This window comes from Prionailurus bengalensis, chromosome D1 (assembly GCF_016509475.1).
Source record: "Prionailurus bengalensis isolate Pbe53 chromosome D1, Fcat_Pben_1.1_paternal_pri, whole genome shotgun sequence".
Classification (NCBI taxonomy): Eukaryota; Metazoa; Chordata; class Mammalia; order Carnivora; family Felidae; genus Prionailurus; species Prionailurus bengalensis.
In genome coordinates this window covers 106,974,625-106,990,720 of record NC_057346.1, presented here as the reverse complement: position 1 = coordinate 106,990,720, position 16,096 = coordinate 106,974,625, and the positions used below count along the sequence as shown (strand labels likewise).

The 16,096-nt window shown below is 45.9% G+C and overlaps 2 protein-coding genes across 6 annotated transcripts; one reads left to right on the top strand and one right to left on the bottom strand.

Annotated features, from left to right (window-relative positions):
• Positions 1–169: 169 nt before the first annotated feature.
• ZBTB3 (zinc finger and BTB domain containing 3) lies at positions 170–2,813 on the top strand. The gene is made up of 2 exons (XM_043581447.1): positions 170–648; positions 931–2,813. The coding sequence occupies exon 2, from the start codon at positions 983–985 to the stop codon at positions 2,528–2,530; it is 1,548 nt and encodes a 515-aa protein (XP_043437382.1). The 5' UTR covers positions 170–648; positions 931–982; the 3' UTR covers positions 2,531–2,813.
• Positions 2,814–8,869: 6,056 nt separating this feature from the next.
• TTC9C (tetratricopeptide repeat domain 9C) lies at positions 8,870–15,925 on the bottom strand. Of its 5 annotated transcripts, none has more exons than XM_043581441.1 (4): positions 15,768–15,925; positions 14,915–15,209; positions 11,777–11,959; positions 8,870–9,629 (listed from the first exon to the last, which is right to left on the bottom strand). In XM_043581441.1, exons 2-4 carry the CDS (start codon positions 15,150–15,152, stop codon positions 9,535–9,537), a joined length of 516 nt encoding a protein of 171 aa, XP_043437376.1. In that variant the 5' UTR covers positions 15,153–15,209; positions 15,768–15,925; the 3' UTR covers positions 8,870–9,534. The 5 variants fall into 5 exon arrangements, with proteins under 5 accessions (XP_043437376.1, XP_043437378.1, XP_043437375.1 ...); XM_043581443.1 differs by having other exon boundaries at positions 15,685–15,815; XM_043581440.1 differs by lacking the exon at positions 15,768–15,925 and adding an exon at positions 15,344–15,533.
• Positions 15,926–16,096: the final 171 nt, after the last annotated feature.

Below are 16,096 nucleotides of genomic sequence, written 5' to 3'. Positions count from 1 at the left end.
CACCTGCAGTTCGGAGAGACGTAGCTAATGCCCACCGTTATGGCAGAGCCCGGTCAGGAGGCAGGCCCCCTGGGTACTACACCAGCTCCTTGGTTCTCCCTTTCCCCATTTCCCTGAGCACAACACTCAGCGGGGTGTCGGGCCTCTCGCCCCGCCCAGAGGGCGTCGCGCTCATCTCCATGGAGCCGGTCCCCGCCCTCCTGTTGCCTCAGGTAGATGGGAGAAGCTCAGCCAATCAAGAGGTCTCTGAGGCAAAGAAGGCGGGACGAAGAGGAAAAGTTTAGGACAGGAGCGCCAACCAATCCTGAGCCTAGCTGCCTGAGCAACGGCCACCAGCACCCACTTGCAGACGCCAGTCAGAGCGGGGGGATGGTCAGTGGACAATGAGCCAATCCGTGCCGAGGGAAGGCAAATTTGAGCCAATTAAAACTGAGAAGGTGGGAAGGGGCGGAGTTCGCCGGTGGCTGCTCGCTGGTGGGTGAAGGATCAGCTTTCTCTGCTAGTTCCCACCCTAGGACTTCTTAGCTCCTGGAATGCGAGAGACAGAGAGGCTCAGGGGAGTTCCTGGAGTGGGGCGTGGAGGCATCTCCCGGGAAGGCCTGGAAGCAAAAGAGACTCCTAGTTGGAGGAGCTGCTGGAAGCCGCCGGGTGGGCATCGAGGAAGCGGAGGCTGGTTAGGGGGCGGGACTTCCGGGGCGGTGCCTTTGCGAACGGGGGCGGGGCCTGCTGCTAAGGTTGGGCCGAGGGGGCGGGGCTAAAAGGAGCCCCCCCTGGGTGTGACCTAGGAGAAACAAGGGTAGCGATTACAGCGGGCGTCTTGGGGTCAGGACGGTGTTGCCAGAGGCTTTGGAGTGGCAAGTGATAGCTCAGGATTGACGTTAAGGTTGCTGGGGAGGTTACCTGCCCTAACTTACTGTCCTTTCTTCCCAGGGAGAAGAAAGGTGGGGACCTTTCTAGGGTCCTTTTCCATCCGTGGGGTGCTATGGAGTTCCCAGAACACAGCCAGCAGCTGCTGCAGAGCCTCCGAGAGCAGCGGTCCCAGGGTTTCCTTTGTGACTGCACCGTAATGGTGGGTAGCACCCATTTCTTGGCCCATCGGGCTGTGCTGGCCTCCTGCAGCCCATTCTTCCAGCTTTTCTACAAGGAGCGGGAACTGGACAAGAGGGATCTGGTGTGCATCCACAATGAGATTGTCACAGCCCCAGCCTTTGGGCTGCTTCTGGATTTTATGTATGCTGGCCAGCTGGCCCTGAGGGGGGATACCCCCGTGGAGGATGTGCTGGCAGCTGCCAGCTACTTGCACATGAATGACATCGTTAAAGTGTGTAAGCGGCGGCTGCAAGCCCGGGCCCTGGCAGAGGCAGACAGTACCAAGAAGGAGGAGGAAACCAACTCACAGCCCCCTAGTTTGGAGTTTTTGTCCAACCCCTCCCGCGGCCCCCAGCCTTCACTGGCATCTGCTGAGACATCAGGCCACTGGGGCAAAGGGGAATGGAAGGGCCCTGCAGCTCCCTCACCAACTGTCTGTCCTCCAGATGAGCCACCAGTGTCCGGTGGGGCAGACACGACACAGCCTGGCGTGGAGGTTGACCTGCCACATCTACGCCCCCCCCCTCCACCAGTGGCTGATGTCTCCCTTGCCAGCCCTAGTAGCTCCACAGAGACCATTCCTGCAAACTACTTCTCTTCTGGCCTTCCAGCAGTTTCAGTGGAGCCGCTGGCTCCCCTTGATGTGGGTACCGAGAGTCTGAGGATGGTGGAACCAAGGGGTGCTGGAGCGCCATTGCAAGGCTTCTATCCTCCAGCTCCAGCCCCAACCCCAGCCCCAGCTCCATCCCAGGCTCCGGCACCAGCCGAAGCTGAGCTGGTCCAGGTGAAAGTGGAAGCTATTGTGATTTCGGATGAGGAGCCTGACGCCTCAGAGGAAACGCCTCAGGGTCCTGAGGGGTTCTTCCCTCCTGGAGGAGCCATGTTTGGCGCACAGCCCCCTCAGCCAGAGGCTTTTGAGGAGCCCAGGGCAGGACTGGAGGAGGTGGGACCAAGTGACCACTTCCTGCCCCCGGATCCTCATCTGCCCTACCATTTGCTGCCAGGTCCAGGGCAGTATCACCGAGGACTGGTGACCTCACCCCTGCCCGCCCCCCCGGCCCTGCATGAGCCACTTTACCTGCCTTCTGAGTATGAAGCAACCCCGGGAAGTTTTGGAGTTTTCACGGAGGATGTGCCCACTTGCAAGACATGTGGGAAGACCTTCTCTTGTTCTTACACACTCCGGCGCCACGCCACCGTGCACACACGCGAGCGACCCTATGAGTGCCGCTACTGCCTGCGCAGCTACACACAGTCAGGGGACCTATACCGCCACATCCGCAAGGCTCACAATGAGGACCTGGCCAAACGCAGCAAACCGGATCCAGAGGCTGGCCCCCTTCTGGGGGTGCAGCCCCTGCATGGCTCCCCCACAGCAGACAGACAGGACGGCGGTGGTGGAGGGCCACCCAAAGATTTTGTACTTGGCCCCAAAAACTGACATCAGCAGGAGCTGAGGCTAGGCCTGCTCTTGCCATCATCAGGGGGCAGCACAGGTTGGAAGCCTCTCACTTCCCCTGTGAGGGGTGGGTTGTGCAGGGAGCAGAAGGAACGTTGTGCCCTGGGCTTAGGATTCCTCCCACTTTTCCTTTCCCCAGCCAGGCAGCAGGACTTTATGGGGCATTGCGACTCAATGAGCCCTTCTCCAAGGGCACTGGGAATTTTGCTGAGGTGTAATCACTTCTCACCCTGCATCCCGGACCATAAAGCTAGCAGTGAAAGTATCTCTTTGAACTGGTGTTGGCTGGTTTATTCCCCAAACCCGCATGCCTCCTGATTTCTTTCGTAATTTTCCTGTGGATCTTTTAGGAATCTGATATCTGTACCTGGGGTAGGAGTCAGGATGCTTCTGGGGGAAAAAGTGAGATGCGCAAAGGACAACATAGACTTGACTTAGGAGAAGTGTGCTAATTAGGGACTCTTACAGGATGATGGGTTATTGTAGTTGAGCTCCTGTGTCCTGGGCTGTATTGAGGACTTCATAAAAATACTCAGTTGTCAACAATTTTACGAGGTGTTAGCACCCCCTCCCCCGCCTCCCTTCTTCCACAGACAAGGACACTTAGGACTCAATATTTGTCTATTTTGTGGGGGGGGAGGGACAGAGAGAGAGGGAGACACAAATCTGAAGCAGGCTCTAGGCTCAGAACTGTCAGCACAGAGCCCAATGTGGGGCTCGAACTCAAGGACCACAAGATCATGCCCTGAGCAGAAGTTGGACGCTTAATTGACTGAGCCACCCAGGCACCCCGACTTGAGACTCAAAAATCAAAGTTAACTTGTTCAAGGTCACAGGGCAAGTTAAGGGGCAAGCAGAATTTGAGTCATGGCTTCAAATGCCATGCACACGGCGCTGAGTTAGAACATGGTTGAAGACAGTTAACCAAGAGCTAGTTTTCTCTTTTGTCCTCTTAAGTGTTTGGCTTTGCTCCCTTACCACTTTACCTCTACTTCCAACATAGAAAGTCTTTGGCTGACTGTTTCAACAACAAATACTGTATCCATTACTTGGAATTCTTGCCTGTGTGTCATACTATGAATCGAGGTCTCTGAAGATGGGGAACTGAAAGGCAGAAAGCACGAAGCTCCAGGGTGGTGGGCTTGTGGGGCAGGTGGAGGGCCTGTGGTATGGACAGGATGGGCACTTGGGAAAAACTAAAAGCAAGATACTCCGGAGAGAGAATCTTATTCCTCTGGTCCAACTCCCTCACCTAGAAAGCACGAGGACAGCCTAGAGAAGTCAGATTACTCAGCTGGGGTCACACAGGCAGTTCGTTACTGGCAGTAAAGACAGCAAAGAAATAAGGAGCCTGGGGTGTTGATGTGGGTTCTGGGAGTTCTGGGAATGTAAGAGAAGGGCCTACCCCGGTGTGTATGAAGAGTAGGGCCATGGTGTAAGAGGGCTCCCGAAAAACCCTCCTCTGTTCTGCACATAAGCAACTGAATGCAAAAAAGCAGGAAGGAAAATTTAGGAAAAGATGAAAATGGGTAAATTTTCTGAATTTCTTTTCTTTTTGGATTTCTGTCATATCCAGCACTTGCTCTTGCGAGCAAGCTACTGTTTTTGAGTTAGAAGAAGGAGGTTTGGCCAAAGAAAAGCTCCTTCTCTGGGGCATTCGGGGACGCAAACGTTGATGCTTAACGTTTTCATGGCTGGATGAATTCTATGCCTTTCACTTTCCTTGTGTTGGAATAACTTCTTAGTTTGTCTTCCAGGGGGCTAATTTTATTTGTGCAAATACATTCCTACCTTGGCTCCTTGTTGTAACAATGCAAGATCTACATGCACACCCCGTAAGTTACTCTAAGTGGAGCACCTTTTCCAAAGTCTTTCCTAAAACAATATCAAATCAAAATGCCTGAAAACAATGAGTTGCCTTTAAAAGGGTACATTTTATGGCATGTGAATTATATAAAAATTATACACATATGATTATATATGGAGAGACATAGAGAAAAAAATCAGCTGTCTCAGAACATCATTTCCTAAAAGCAAGGCATAATATCTGTGTCTGCATGTGTATATAATGTACAGACCTTCTCCAGACAGTCTTGAGAACATAAACCATTGTTACTATCTCAGCCATGTGTTCTACCTAACTAAAAAAGGATCTGTTACTTGGTGAGATTCTCCTCAAGAGGGAGTATTTGCTTTCAGTTCCCAGCATGAGATGCATTTTTCATTGGTGATGGCAATTAGGAATCTGCAAGATGTTCAACAGCAGCCAACACAAAAGGCCACGGTTGTCTTTTGTCTCACTTTATCTGCTGGACGCCAGGAACAGTTTCTGCCGGTCTGTAGAGGTGGGACCAATAGAGAATTTTCTCATTTCCACTCCTCTCCATGGTCTCGACCACGGATTCAAGGAACCACAGGTGAGCTCATCTAACTTCTGGTCCAACAATGGATCCTCCTTTTGCCGGTTGTGACACCCCTGCTTGAAAAAGAACTCGGGGCACCTGTCTGGCTCAATCGGTAGAGCTTGTGACTCTTGATCTCCGGGTTGTGAGTTCAAGGCCCACCTTGGGTGTAGAGATTACTTAAATAACCTTTAAAAAGAACTTGCCATCCCCAAAGGAAACCTAGTCTATTATCGGACAGCCCTAGTTGTTGGATAACGCTGCCTTCTACTGAGCCCAAATCAGCCTCATTTGAGGAGGGTATGGGCCAGGCCCCACCTATTAAAAGTTTCACCCAGAGGAGTTCTTTGTTTTTGAGCTATAAGCTGACTTAAGTTTTCAACCACCCTTTGCTCTCCAGCTTTAGAGATATATATTTCTAATTTAGGATTTCAATTCTTTTCTTGACTGGCAATTTTATAAGTGTATGGTTTCACTTGCCGTCTATTGCCTCTTCAATCACTGGACATTTTTGGCCAAGCTTAGCTTCACAAAAGTCACCATTTCAGTCCTTTGCGTTGGATTTTGACTTTGTTTTTTTAATATTTTTATTTATTTTTGAGACAGAGAGAGACAGAGCATGAGCAGGGGAGGGGCAGAGAGAGAGGGAGACACAGAATCCGAAGCAGGCTCCAGGCTCTGAGCTGTCAGCACAGAGCCCGACGCGGGGCTCGAACTCACAGACTGTGAGATCATGACCTGAGCTGAAGTCGGACGCTTAACCAACTGAGCCACCTAGGTGCCCCGACTTTATTTGTTTTTAAGTAAACTCTATGCCCAATGTGGAGCTCAAACTCAACGCTGAGATCAAGAGTCACAGGGTCTACCGACCGAACCAGCCAAGTGCCCCTGGATTTCAATTTTAATTTCTCCAAAGCCAATGTTTCCAAAGATGATTTACCTGGTCATGTACTATTTTTACTGTAAAATATATTTACTTTTGTGGGTTTTTTTTTCCTTTGGCAAATGATAGCAAGTGTTCCTAATTCCCCTCCCCAATTATTAGTAAGCAATTTCAGTGTGCATCTCTATAAGAACCCTTGGAAAAAAAAAAGACCAAATACCATTAATCATATTCAACAAAACTGACAATAATTCTTTTTTTTTTCCCTCTCCCTGACAATAATTCTTTTCTTTCCCCCAGTAAGTTCTATGCCCAACATGGGGCTTGAACTCATGAGCCCGAGATCAAGAGTCACACATTCCACCAACTGAGCTGACCAGGCACCCCTCACTCCCAACAATTTTTATTCAAATTTCTCTGATTGTCTCATAACCTTTTATTTACTCACTTATTTAAAGACTTCAAGTCATCTCTACACCCAACATGGGGCTCAAACCCACAACCCTGAGATCTAGAGTCATACACTCCAACAACTGAGCCAGTCAGGCGCCCCATCTCATAAACTTTGTTGTTTTGTTTTCAAACCACAATCCAAAGTAGAGTCACATTTATTTGATGTCTTTTAAGCCTTTTTTAAAAAAATTATTTCAATATTCTTTTTAAAGGTTTTTCTTTTTTGTTTTTGTTTTTTTAAGTTTATTCAGTTTATTTTGAGAGGAAGAAAACGTGTGTGTGTGTGAGGGGCAGAGGAATGAGAGAATTCCAAGCAGGCTCCATACTCAGTGCGGAGCCTGACTCAGGGCTCCAGCTCATGAACCATGAAATCATGACTTGAGCCAAAATCGACTTGGATGCTTAACCAACTGAGCCACCCAGGCACCTAAGATTTTCATTTTTAAATAATTTCTACACCTAACGTGGGGCTTGAACTCGTGACCCCAAGATCAAGAGTCACATGCCTTTCTGACTGAGCCAGCCAGATGCCCCTTAAGCCTTGTTTTGGTTTTTAATTTTAGAGAGAGTAAGTGCGCACAGGAGCGGTAGTGGGGGGAGAGGGACAGTGAGAGAGAAAATCTTTTTTTTTTTTTTAAGTTTATTTATTTTGAGAGTGTAAGAATGTGCACATGAGCAGGGGAGGGGCAGAGAGAGTGGGAGAATCTCAAGCAGGCTGCATGCTGTTAGTGGCAGAGCCCTACATGGGACTCGATCCCAGAAACTGAGAATGACCTGAGCTGAAATCAAGAGTCCCACATTCAACCGACTGAGCCACCCAGGCACCCCAGGAGTGAGAATCTTAAGCAGGCTCCATGCTTAGTACAGAGGCTGACATGGGGCTTGATCTCATGACCCTGGGATCATGAGCTGATACACAATCAAGAGTCAGACACTCAACCAGGTACCCCAAAGCCTCTTTTAATCTGTAAGTGCCTCTCTCCTTTTCCCTGTAATTTATTTATTGAAGGAACTGGGTTACTTGTCTTCCCAGTTTCACAGTCTACAGTTTGCTGAATAAACCCCCTTGGTATCATTAACATGTTCCTCTGTCCCAAGTTTTCTTTAAAAATATATATTTAAATAAAATATTGAAAACAATAGTATAGGTAGTATGTGGTTTTGGCAAAATTGTAAAGGTAGTGGGTAGGAGTTCGGGAGACACTGCTCTCAACTGTCCGTTATGTGCCAAAGTATGGACCTTCACATCTACAATGCTTTCTCTTCAATCACACCCTGAAATTCTGCATGGAATCCATTAAGGACTGGTAAGGTGGGCACCCTCCTCCTCCAGAAACTTCTGAGTACTGACATTTAGGTGCCCTCTGGCTGTTTCCTTCAGGATGTGGGCTTGCCAGACCTCCTCCACACCCACATCTGGTTGCCTATCTTTGTCCACTTTCCTGTTGATTAACATCTCCATTGGAAGCTGGCCTTCAAAATGAAGAATGAAATGCAAGCCTGACCACTTTGTCTCTTAACAGTGCTAATAAAAGGATCAGTGCAATACATTCCTAAAATATGTTTTTATTTTGTTATTTTTTTAAATTTTTAAATGCTTGGTTTTTTTTTTAATTGCAAGGGAGTAGGCTTAAACTCAGGAAATAAAATATAGGTCAGTCCATTATCTACATACAAATGAAGGAATACTGCCTGATCTAAAATACAATTTTTGAATTATCAGTTTTATTTTTTCCTCATTGATGCAGAAGATAGCTTAGTCTTTGGGGGGGGAAAAAAAAAAACAAAGAGAAGAAAATCAGCAAAACTTGCCCAAAGCAAACATGCAACCATGACATAATTTTGTCAACAACCTAGGCTTAGAAATGTAAGCAGCTTGGGAAAGGAATGAAATATTCTATTTTTATTAGTTCTGTCCTTAGACTCACAAGATTATTTGGTAGAAAAGCTTTTTATTGTAAGTTGTATTATTTAAGGGGTATGGGAGACACAGCGGAGCCTGGCTCATTGGGAGGGGGCATTACTGATAAATGGAAAACTCATGCACACTTGGCAATACAGAGGACTTGGGATTGTTTTTATTGTTCTTTCTGAAATCTGTCCTTATGTAATGGCTAGTGACACATGCTTACTACCTCTACTCATAAAGGCAGAGGCAGTATACATTGTGAACATTATTCACAACAAGCGCACAAAATGGCAAAGGATCTCCTGGTTGATGGAACCTCCTACGGAGACATGACTGTACCAGGTCCACAGCCTGCACTGACAAAACTTCCAGAAAGTTCCATGGGGAGCTTAAGCACTAGGGAAGGAGAACTCTTCCTCATTTCCCTCCTCTGTAAGGAACTGAGCTTTTGCATAATACAAGGTGACGGGGAAAGAACAGACTGAGGTTTTTATCCTGCTCTTTCATGGTATTGTTTCAAGAAGACACAGCAACCTGTCCACTCCACCCCACCCTTTTTTTAGAGAAATGAGCATACTATAGATATGCACCTGTTAAAAAAGAAAATGTTTACTTAGGTTTTGGGGGTTTTTTTGCACAAGGCTGAAGAATTATTAAATACTTAAATGCTTGACTCAAGGTTTTAAGATAGAAGAGTTTAATGAAAAAAATAAATAAGCATATTGTATGAATGATCTGAGTGTGAACAATACCAGGGACTAGAAATTATCACCAGAAAAAATAGGAACCAGATACTTTTGTGGGGGGGAGGTCTGAATGTACATAAGGAATTTGATTTAATCAAAATGGTTAATTTCAAGTCGTTTAAGTCATGTGGGTCCAACTTGTAATTGTCTATTTTCACACAAAAAATATATTTCCCGGGTTGTGGCCTATGTAACTTTGGCTTTGGGAAGCTGAGGAACCAAAGAAAAAACTTTGTGATCATGATTTCATCCTTATGAGCTTTTTCCTCTGTATATGGACACATCTAACAACATCTTTTGTTAAAATCTATGCCATAGACAGGATTATTTCACATATAGCTGATTGTATTTCTCAAAGCAAACATCTCCAAGAATATCACGTATGGAAAGCTATACAAATACGTAGATGGACAGGCAAAAAAAAGACACAGCCTGCTTAAGTGCCAGAGAGTTTGTGCAGAGCTAGAAAGAAAACAGAAATCCACGTGGGTCAGAGGTATGGGGTTAATTTCTCTTGCTGAGGCTCAGGTTTCCCCTCGATGGGTCTTTAATGGTTCACCTAAGTTCAAGTAGAGGAGCGTCTTTCTTCTTTGTTAACCAAACATGCCCAGGTACAGCTGCTTCTCCTTCTGATGGTAGCTACTGAGTTCCGACTGAGTTAGCTGGAGGTACCGCCGGACATTGGCGTCTTAGAATAGGGCAAAGGAGGCAATTAGAGACACAGTTAGAACGTGATCACACCTTGTGGTAGGAAAGGATTGTTCACACACTTCTTTCCCCGCCACGACTTCTGACTTTTATAGAGTCAGATATTTTTTAGGCGTGGATAAAAATAATAAACAAGTCCCTTTAAAACGTTCAAAACAAACATACTGATTATGAATACTTAGGGAAAATACCAAGTTATTGTCACTGGTTTATGCAAGTTAGCATTTTTACCCCCCACTTTAGGGATGAGGTTATTTTACAAAAATAGATCAGAGATAACCGCAAAGGACATTCCAAATAAACGATAAAAACCAGCACTATTATTTTGAATCAAGACTCCAATCTTTCAAAGGACTTCCTATAGAAAGTGGGTTTGAGGAGAACCAGATTTCTGAATCTGGAATCATTTGAGCTTACTTATTACTGATTCTGTAAGTATCAGAATAAATATATTCTCTGGGAAAATAAGTTTGTTCCTATCTATAAAACATGCAGAGTATTTTTTACTCTCCAAAGTCCAGGAATCTTCCTGTGAAGAAATACACATAAGCATGGGTATATGACTTTAAATGCTATTTTGGCCCTTCTTCGATGTGACCTCTTCTCTATCTTTAGTTGCGGGGTTTGTTCTGCCAGGCGTCAGGTTGATTTCTGGGGTATTAAGGATGATTTGATAGTTCTCTAGCTGCATTCGTGGGACGAGGCGAGCCTAGGGTCGTCCTACCCTGCTGCCATCTCCCCAACCCCACACATACTTCTGATTTTAAAAATCTTTCTAAGATCTGAATAGATCACAACTATTCTTTGCAACAGTCAATCTCATTCATTAATACCACTTTGAATTAAAAAAAAAAAAAAAATCTCTGTCCAGGGAGAAAAATCTCTGTACAGTCAGGGCTGGCTGGTTCTTAATCTGATAATGAAAAAGAGCTTGAGGAAACAGTTATTGTTACAGCAGAGCCTCTAAAATACTCTACATGGGTGCAGTTCATCTATGTACTTGAAGGTAAGAGACACGAACAAATGCCTCATGTTTTATGTCTTTATTAATTCACAGTGGCTTTCCCATTCATTTGTTTCATTTTGATTTTAAAGATTTTAAAGGTTTTATTTTTAAGTAATCTCTACACCCACCATGGGGGCTCGAAACCCACATCCCTGAGATCAAGAGTCACCTGCTCCACCGACTGAGCTAGCCAGGTGTCTCCCCCTCCCCCAATCATTTAGAGAATTTTTGCTGCATCGTTACCCTGGGGGACCCTCTACCTCTAGCATCTAGTAGCCACTCTGAGCCAGAATGCAAAATGGGAGATCATTTTCAGTGCTGAACCACCAACACAGGAGTGAGTCTGTTATCCGCTTCGTGGTATCTCTGCCTTGGAAACAAGTACCAAGTCTCAAATTCTCTCTAGGTAGGCCTGCCCCTTTTCTGGGTCATACCTGGGCTTAGCGGAGCTAAAAGAATAAAATCATAGCTAAAGCAAAGGCCAGACCCAGCTGGGGAACTGGCAGAAAGGAGGATCAGCAAGTATATTGATTGGAATACAGATCCTATTTCAGTTACAATCTCGGAACAGAAACTTGAAAAACAATACTTTACAATCTCTTTCACCGGGGGAAGGAAGGGAGATGGTGTGTATGCCTGTTGAAGCATAATACTTCTGGAGGGTGTATAATATTGCTTTCTTGTGGAGGCAAGAATACAGGAATAGAAGAAGGCCAGTTTCTCAAACACCTCTTCAGACTTTTTGAATTTTGAACTATATGAATATATTATTACCTAGTCGAAAAAATTTCAAGGGGCGCCTTGGGTGGCTCAGTCAGTTAAGCACCCGGCTCTTGATTTTGGCTCAGGTCATCATCTCACAGTTCATGAGATCGAGCCCCGCATCGAGCTCTGCGCTAACAGCGTGGAGCCCGCTTGGGATTCTCCTTCTCCTTCCCCCTCTCTCTGCCCTGTACCCTGTTCGTGTGCATGCATGTGCTCGCTCGCTCTCTCACAAAATAAATAAACTTTTTAAAAATTCAGTAAATTGAAAAAAGTAAAATAAATCCCCCCTTCCACCGACACCACCTCAGCAAGACAATTTCCTTTGTCCTTACCACTTTGGTCCCCTTCTCTCTCACCTTTTGGCTGCCTGTTGACAGCAGCCAGGAGGTAGTGCTGAGCCTGGTCATAGTCCTGCAGATGAAAAAAGGCCACTCCAGCCCGATACAAGGCCTTGGCATTATCAGGCTGTCGTTCCAGGACTTTCTGACTGTATTCTTTCACTCGTTCGTAGTTTACTGGCTCCATCTGAAGGAGACAGGCTAACAGGCCAAATGAAAAGAAGACAGAAGAGCAAAGAGGGACTTATTACATGAAGTTCTAGTGGCCAACTCAAGGCTGCATCAAACAGAGGACGATACCAACAACATTCACTCACCCAACTAATACATCCAAAGGTCTACCATGTGCCAGACTTTCTTCTAGGCACTGGGGATGCAACAGTGAACAAAAGCTTGACATGCCTTCTAATCAACTTTAATATCTACTGAACGCTTATTATGTGCCTACTGGTGGGTTAGGCCCAGCTATAAAACTGACAGGAACATACTTGAAAATTTGTTTAAAATTCTTCTTCTCTGTTTCTCTTCTACCCAAGGCTCTCCATCTTGAGCCCCCCATCTAACCACAATTATCACACTGCAGCTTTACAAACAACAATGGCTGCCATCAATTGTGTGAGGAAATAGCAGCACGGTGCTTTGTGCTTTATCTCATTTAATCTTCTCATCCACGCTACGAAATTGGTTAAGTGTTACTATCTCCATTTAGTGGACAAAGAAATCAAGGCTCAGAGACGTAAAGGAACTTATCGAAGATCCTACAGCTTCTGGGTGGAATAAGAAATTTGAACCAAGGACTCTCTAATTCCCAAATCGTCATTTTTAAAAAATTTTTTTTAAATGTTTTTATTTATTTTTGAGACAGAGAGAGACAGAGCATGAGCAGGGGAGGGGCAGAGAGAGAGGGAGACACAGAATCCGAAGCAGGCTCCAGGCTCTGAGCTGTCAGCACAGAGCCTAACGCAGGGCGCGAACCCACAGACGGCAAGATCATGACCTGAGCCGAAGTCAGACGCCCAACCGACTGAGCCACCTAGGCGTCCCCATCATTAAAAATGATGATATATTACTTCACTATTCCCTTGGATTACATAATGGGACTTTGAAATCCAAATCTGTTTAGGAGACAATGCTCAGCCTTCCTATAATTAAGAAGGGAAACGTGCTCCCCATTTCATGACTGTAGGAATTAAACATAGTATCATTTAATCACGGTGCTGAGAAGAAAGGAGAATCAGGGCTTCCGAGGACATTAAAGGGCCTGGGCTTACTTATGTCTGCATCCCTTCTACAACATCCCCACCAAGTGGTCATATGGTTTACACTCAACTAACCCATTACTGTAGCTTCATTCATTATCTGACAACTGGTTCTGCAGCACCGACCACAGGCTAGGGAGAGCTAGGAGCAATGGGTAAGAGGAACAAGACAGACTTCTTGATGAGTAAACACCACTCGAATCCTAGTCCCCAAGTAGAAGGAGTACACAATAAACAAATGGATTTTCTAAATTGCTTTGAAAAAAAAAAAAAAAAAAACCCCAAAAACAGAAAAACAGAACTGTATTGGGATGAAGTGAATGAAGCCAGAGTCACGCTTGATTACAGAAGCCTCTCGAAGAAAGTGACTTTTGACCCAAGATCTGAATGACATGGGTCATTCAGGGGACGGGGCATTCTAGCTGAGAAAGAAGAAATTCTATAAAGCTGGAAGGTAGAAATGTGTTTTGCAAATTCCGTGTATTGGAGGAGCCAGACCATGTCAGGCCCTGAAGGTGAGGGTCAGAGTTTGGGTTTTTTCCCTAAGTCTAATGAAATGCCATTGGAGGATTTTCGGCAGCGAGCCGATCTCATTACCTTATCGGTAAAATGAGGATAATCACAAGTATCTTGTAGAATTTGAAGATGAGAGATATTGTACATAAACTGCCCCACGTGTTACAGGCACTCAATAAGTGAAAATGGCTAATCCAGTAAGTTCTTTATGGAGCATCTCCCAAGCACTCCCAAGTGGACGCTCTGTGGATGGCTAAGCCATAGGCTTTGACTTCAGGTCCACCTGGAGAGTGAAGACACTGGCTGATCACTCTCTTTAAAAGGGAACATTCCCATGCCTGTGGCACTCACTGTGCCCATCTGCTTTATTCCTTTCCACAGCACTTGCCATCTTCCGATATAATATGTATGTTACCTTTGTTAATTGTCCATCTCCCTTACTTGAATATATGTTCCAAGAGAGCAGCACTCTTTACCTTATTATAGTCCTATATCCTTAGTACCCAATAAGTAATTGAACTTAATGAATTGAAACATTAGCTACCATAATTACTATTGTTACCTGGATCTGAGAGTAGCACTGAACTCACACTGTAAAAAAGCTAGATTTTCACCAACCCACAGCGGAAAACTACTGTAGTAAAAAAAATAAAATAAAAAAATAAATCACTTTTAAACAACCATTACGAAGTATAAAAACTAACCCTAATCATTTCCATAGCCTCAGCTGGGGTCATTAGAATGCTTTAATATACACCAAAATAATTTAATTAGCTCCATGATTATTTTGCCTGCCATAGAACAGACCTATACGAAGTCTCCTTTCTTTTAGTAGATCAATCCTAGTGATACAGATTCTGGCATCCATCTCTTCACCCAAGTTCATATGGAGATGGGAGATCCTAGTTATCCAAGAACTGATTTAAAGGAAGGAGAAAAACGAAGAAAAGCTGTCCAAACATCTAATAATGTCTCACACCACCCGCTGGAGCAAATGCCTTCTTTCCTCTATTATAAATATTAAAGAAACAATGCCCTAAACATAAGTTCAGTGTTTTTTCTAGAGCGTGCAAAATTCCCTAAACCTATCAGCATCACCTGGAAATTTGTTAGAAATGCAAATCGGTAGTGCCTCTCCCACTCAGCTCCATTGAATCGGAATCTCTAGGGGTGGGGCTGAGTTAACCAACTCTCCAGGTTAAGTTTGAGAAGCATGGCTCTATAGAAACTCATTTAGAGGCCCATAGGTTGGAAATGTATTTCGATTCATGGCAGAATAAGTACATGACAGCAGAAAAGCACACCCGTGCTTTTCCCTAATGTTCCCAGATTTTCATGTGCCTGCCCTGATACTCTACCCACCCTTCAGCCCTGTTCTTACCAGCTAGATTGTTGTAGCAGTCTGTCTGGGTGGTGTGCAGTATGTTCTCTTGTTCGGGTGTGAGGGCCGGGCCCTGAGGTCCTAGATTAGGTATCGGGGAGGGCAGACTTGGATCCAGACCCCGCAGCTGAAGCAGAGCTCGATGGTACCTACTTACAGCATCTCGGTACTTCCCTTCTCGGTAACGTTGGTTCCCTTTCTCCTTGTACAGTTGAGCCTCCTGCAGGCGCTTCTCCATAACTCTTTGTCGCCCAGAGCTCTTGTGGAATTGGGACGCGAAAGAGCAATTGAAGCTCTGGAGATGGGAGCAAAACAACTGATTTAGATAGCCGATTTAAGAAGGCAGGAAATTAGCCTTCTCCAGGACGCCCCCCGGGAATGAGTTTTACTTGTCTCTTCTCTGTAGTAATTTTCAATCTTTAAACGTACAGGACTAATCAGGGAGAGGATGTGGGAACAGCAAAGCCAGAGATCAAGTGATTTCATAAAGAGGAGACTCCGGGGTGAAGAGACCCTCCCGAAAAAGGAAGGGCCGGACTAAGGAACTGTGGCAGGCGTGGGAATGCCGGCGGAATTTGCTTCCTCCTTTCTCTTGGACACACCTTCTTGACCCGGAAGTGGAAGGGAATAGGCGGGGACAACTGCTAAAAGAGGTCTACGGGGCTTGCCACCACTCCTGGTCTTTTTTTGCGCGTATTAAATAAACATTTGTTTATGTCGGTATCAGAAGCTGGGGACCGAGCTGAATGTAGTTTGTGCAACCAACTCACAGGCTTAAGCTGGCGCGGCCGCAGAGCAGCTCAGTTACAAGCCCACCAAGCTCCGCGGCCAACCCCTCGCCCTCTGCAAATACCCAAGCACGGAAGTCTCCCCCTCGGCTTCGGTTTACGGGCGGAAGCACTTAGACGGTCGGGACCGACGTCTCGGCAGTTTGGCATCTGAAGGGTCGCGCGCAATGCGCCACACCGTCCAATCAAAAGCGGCCCTGGAAAAATAATCCCGCAGAAGCGACCCCGCCTCTACAGCCCCCTGCAGATCAACCCGGGGCCGGGGGGGGGGGGGGGGGGGGGGGGGGGGCGGCGGGGAAATCTCCCGTCAGCTTCGCCAATTGGAAGAATCCGGCCGATCACGGATGACCAATCAGGATTGCAGATGACGATTCAAGTTGGCCAATAAGAAAGC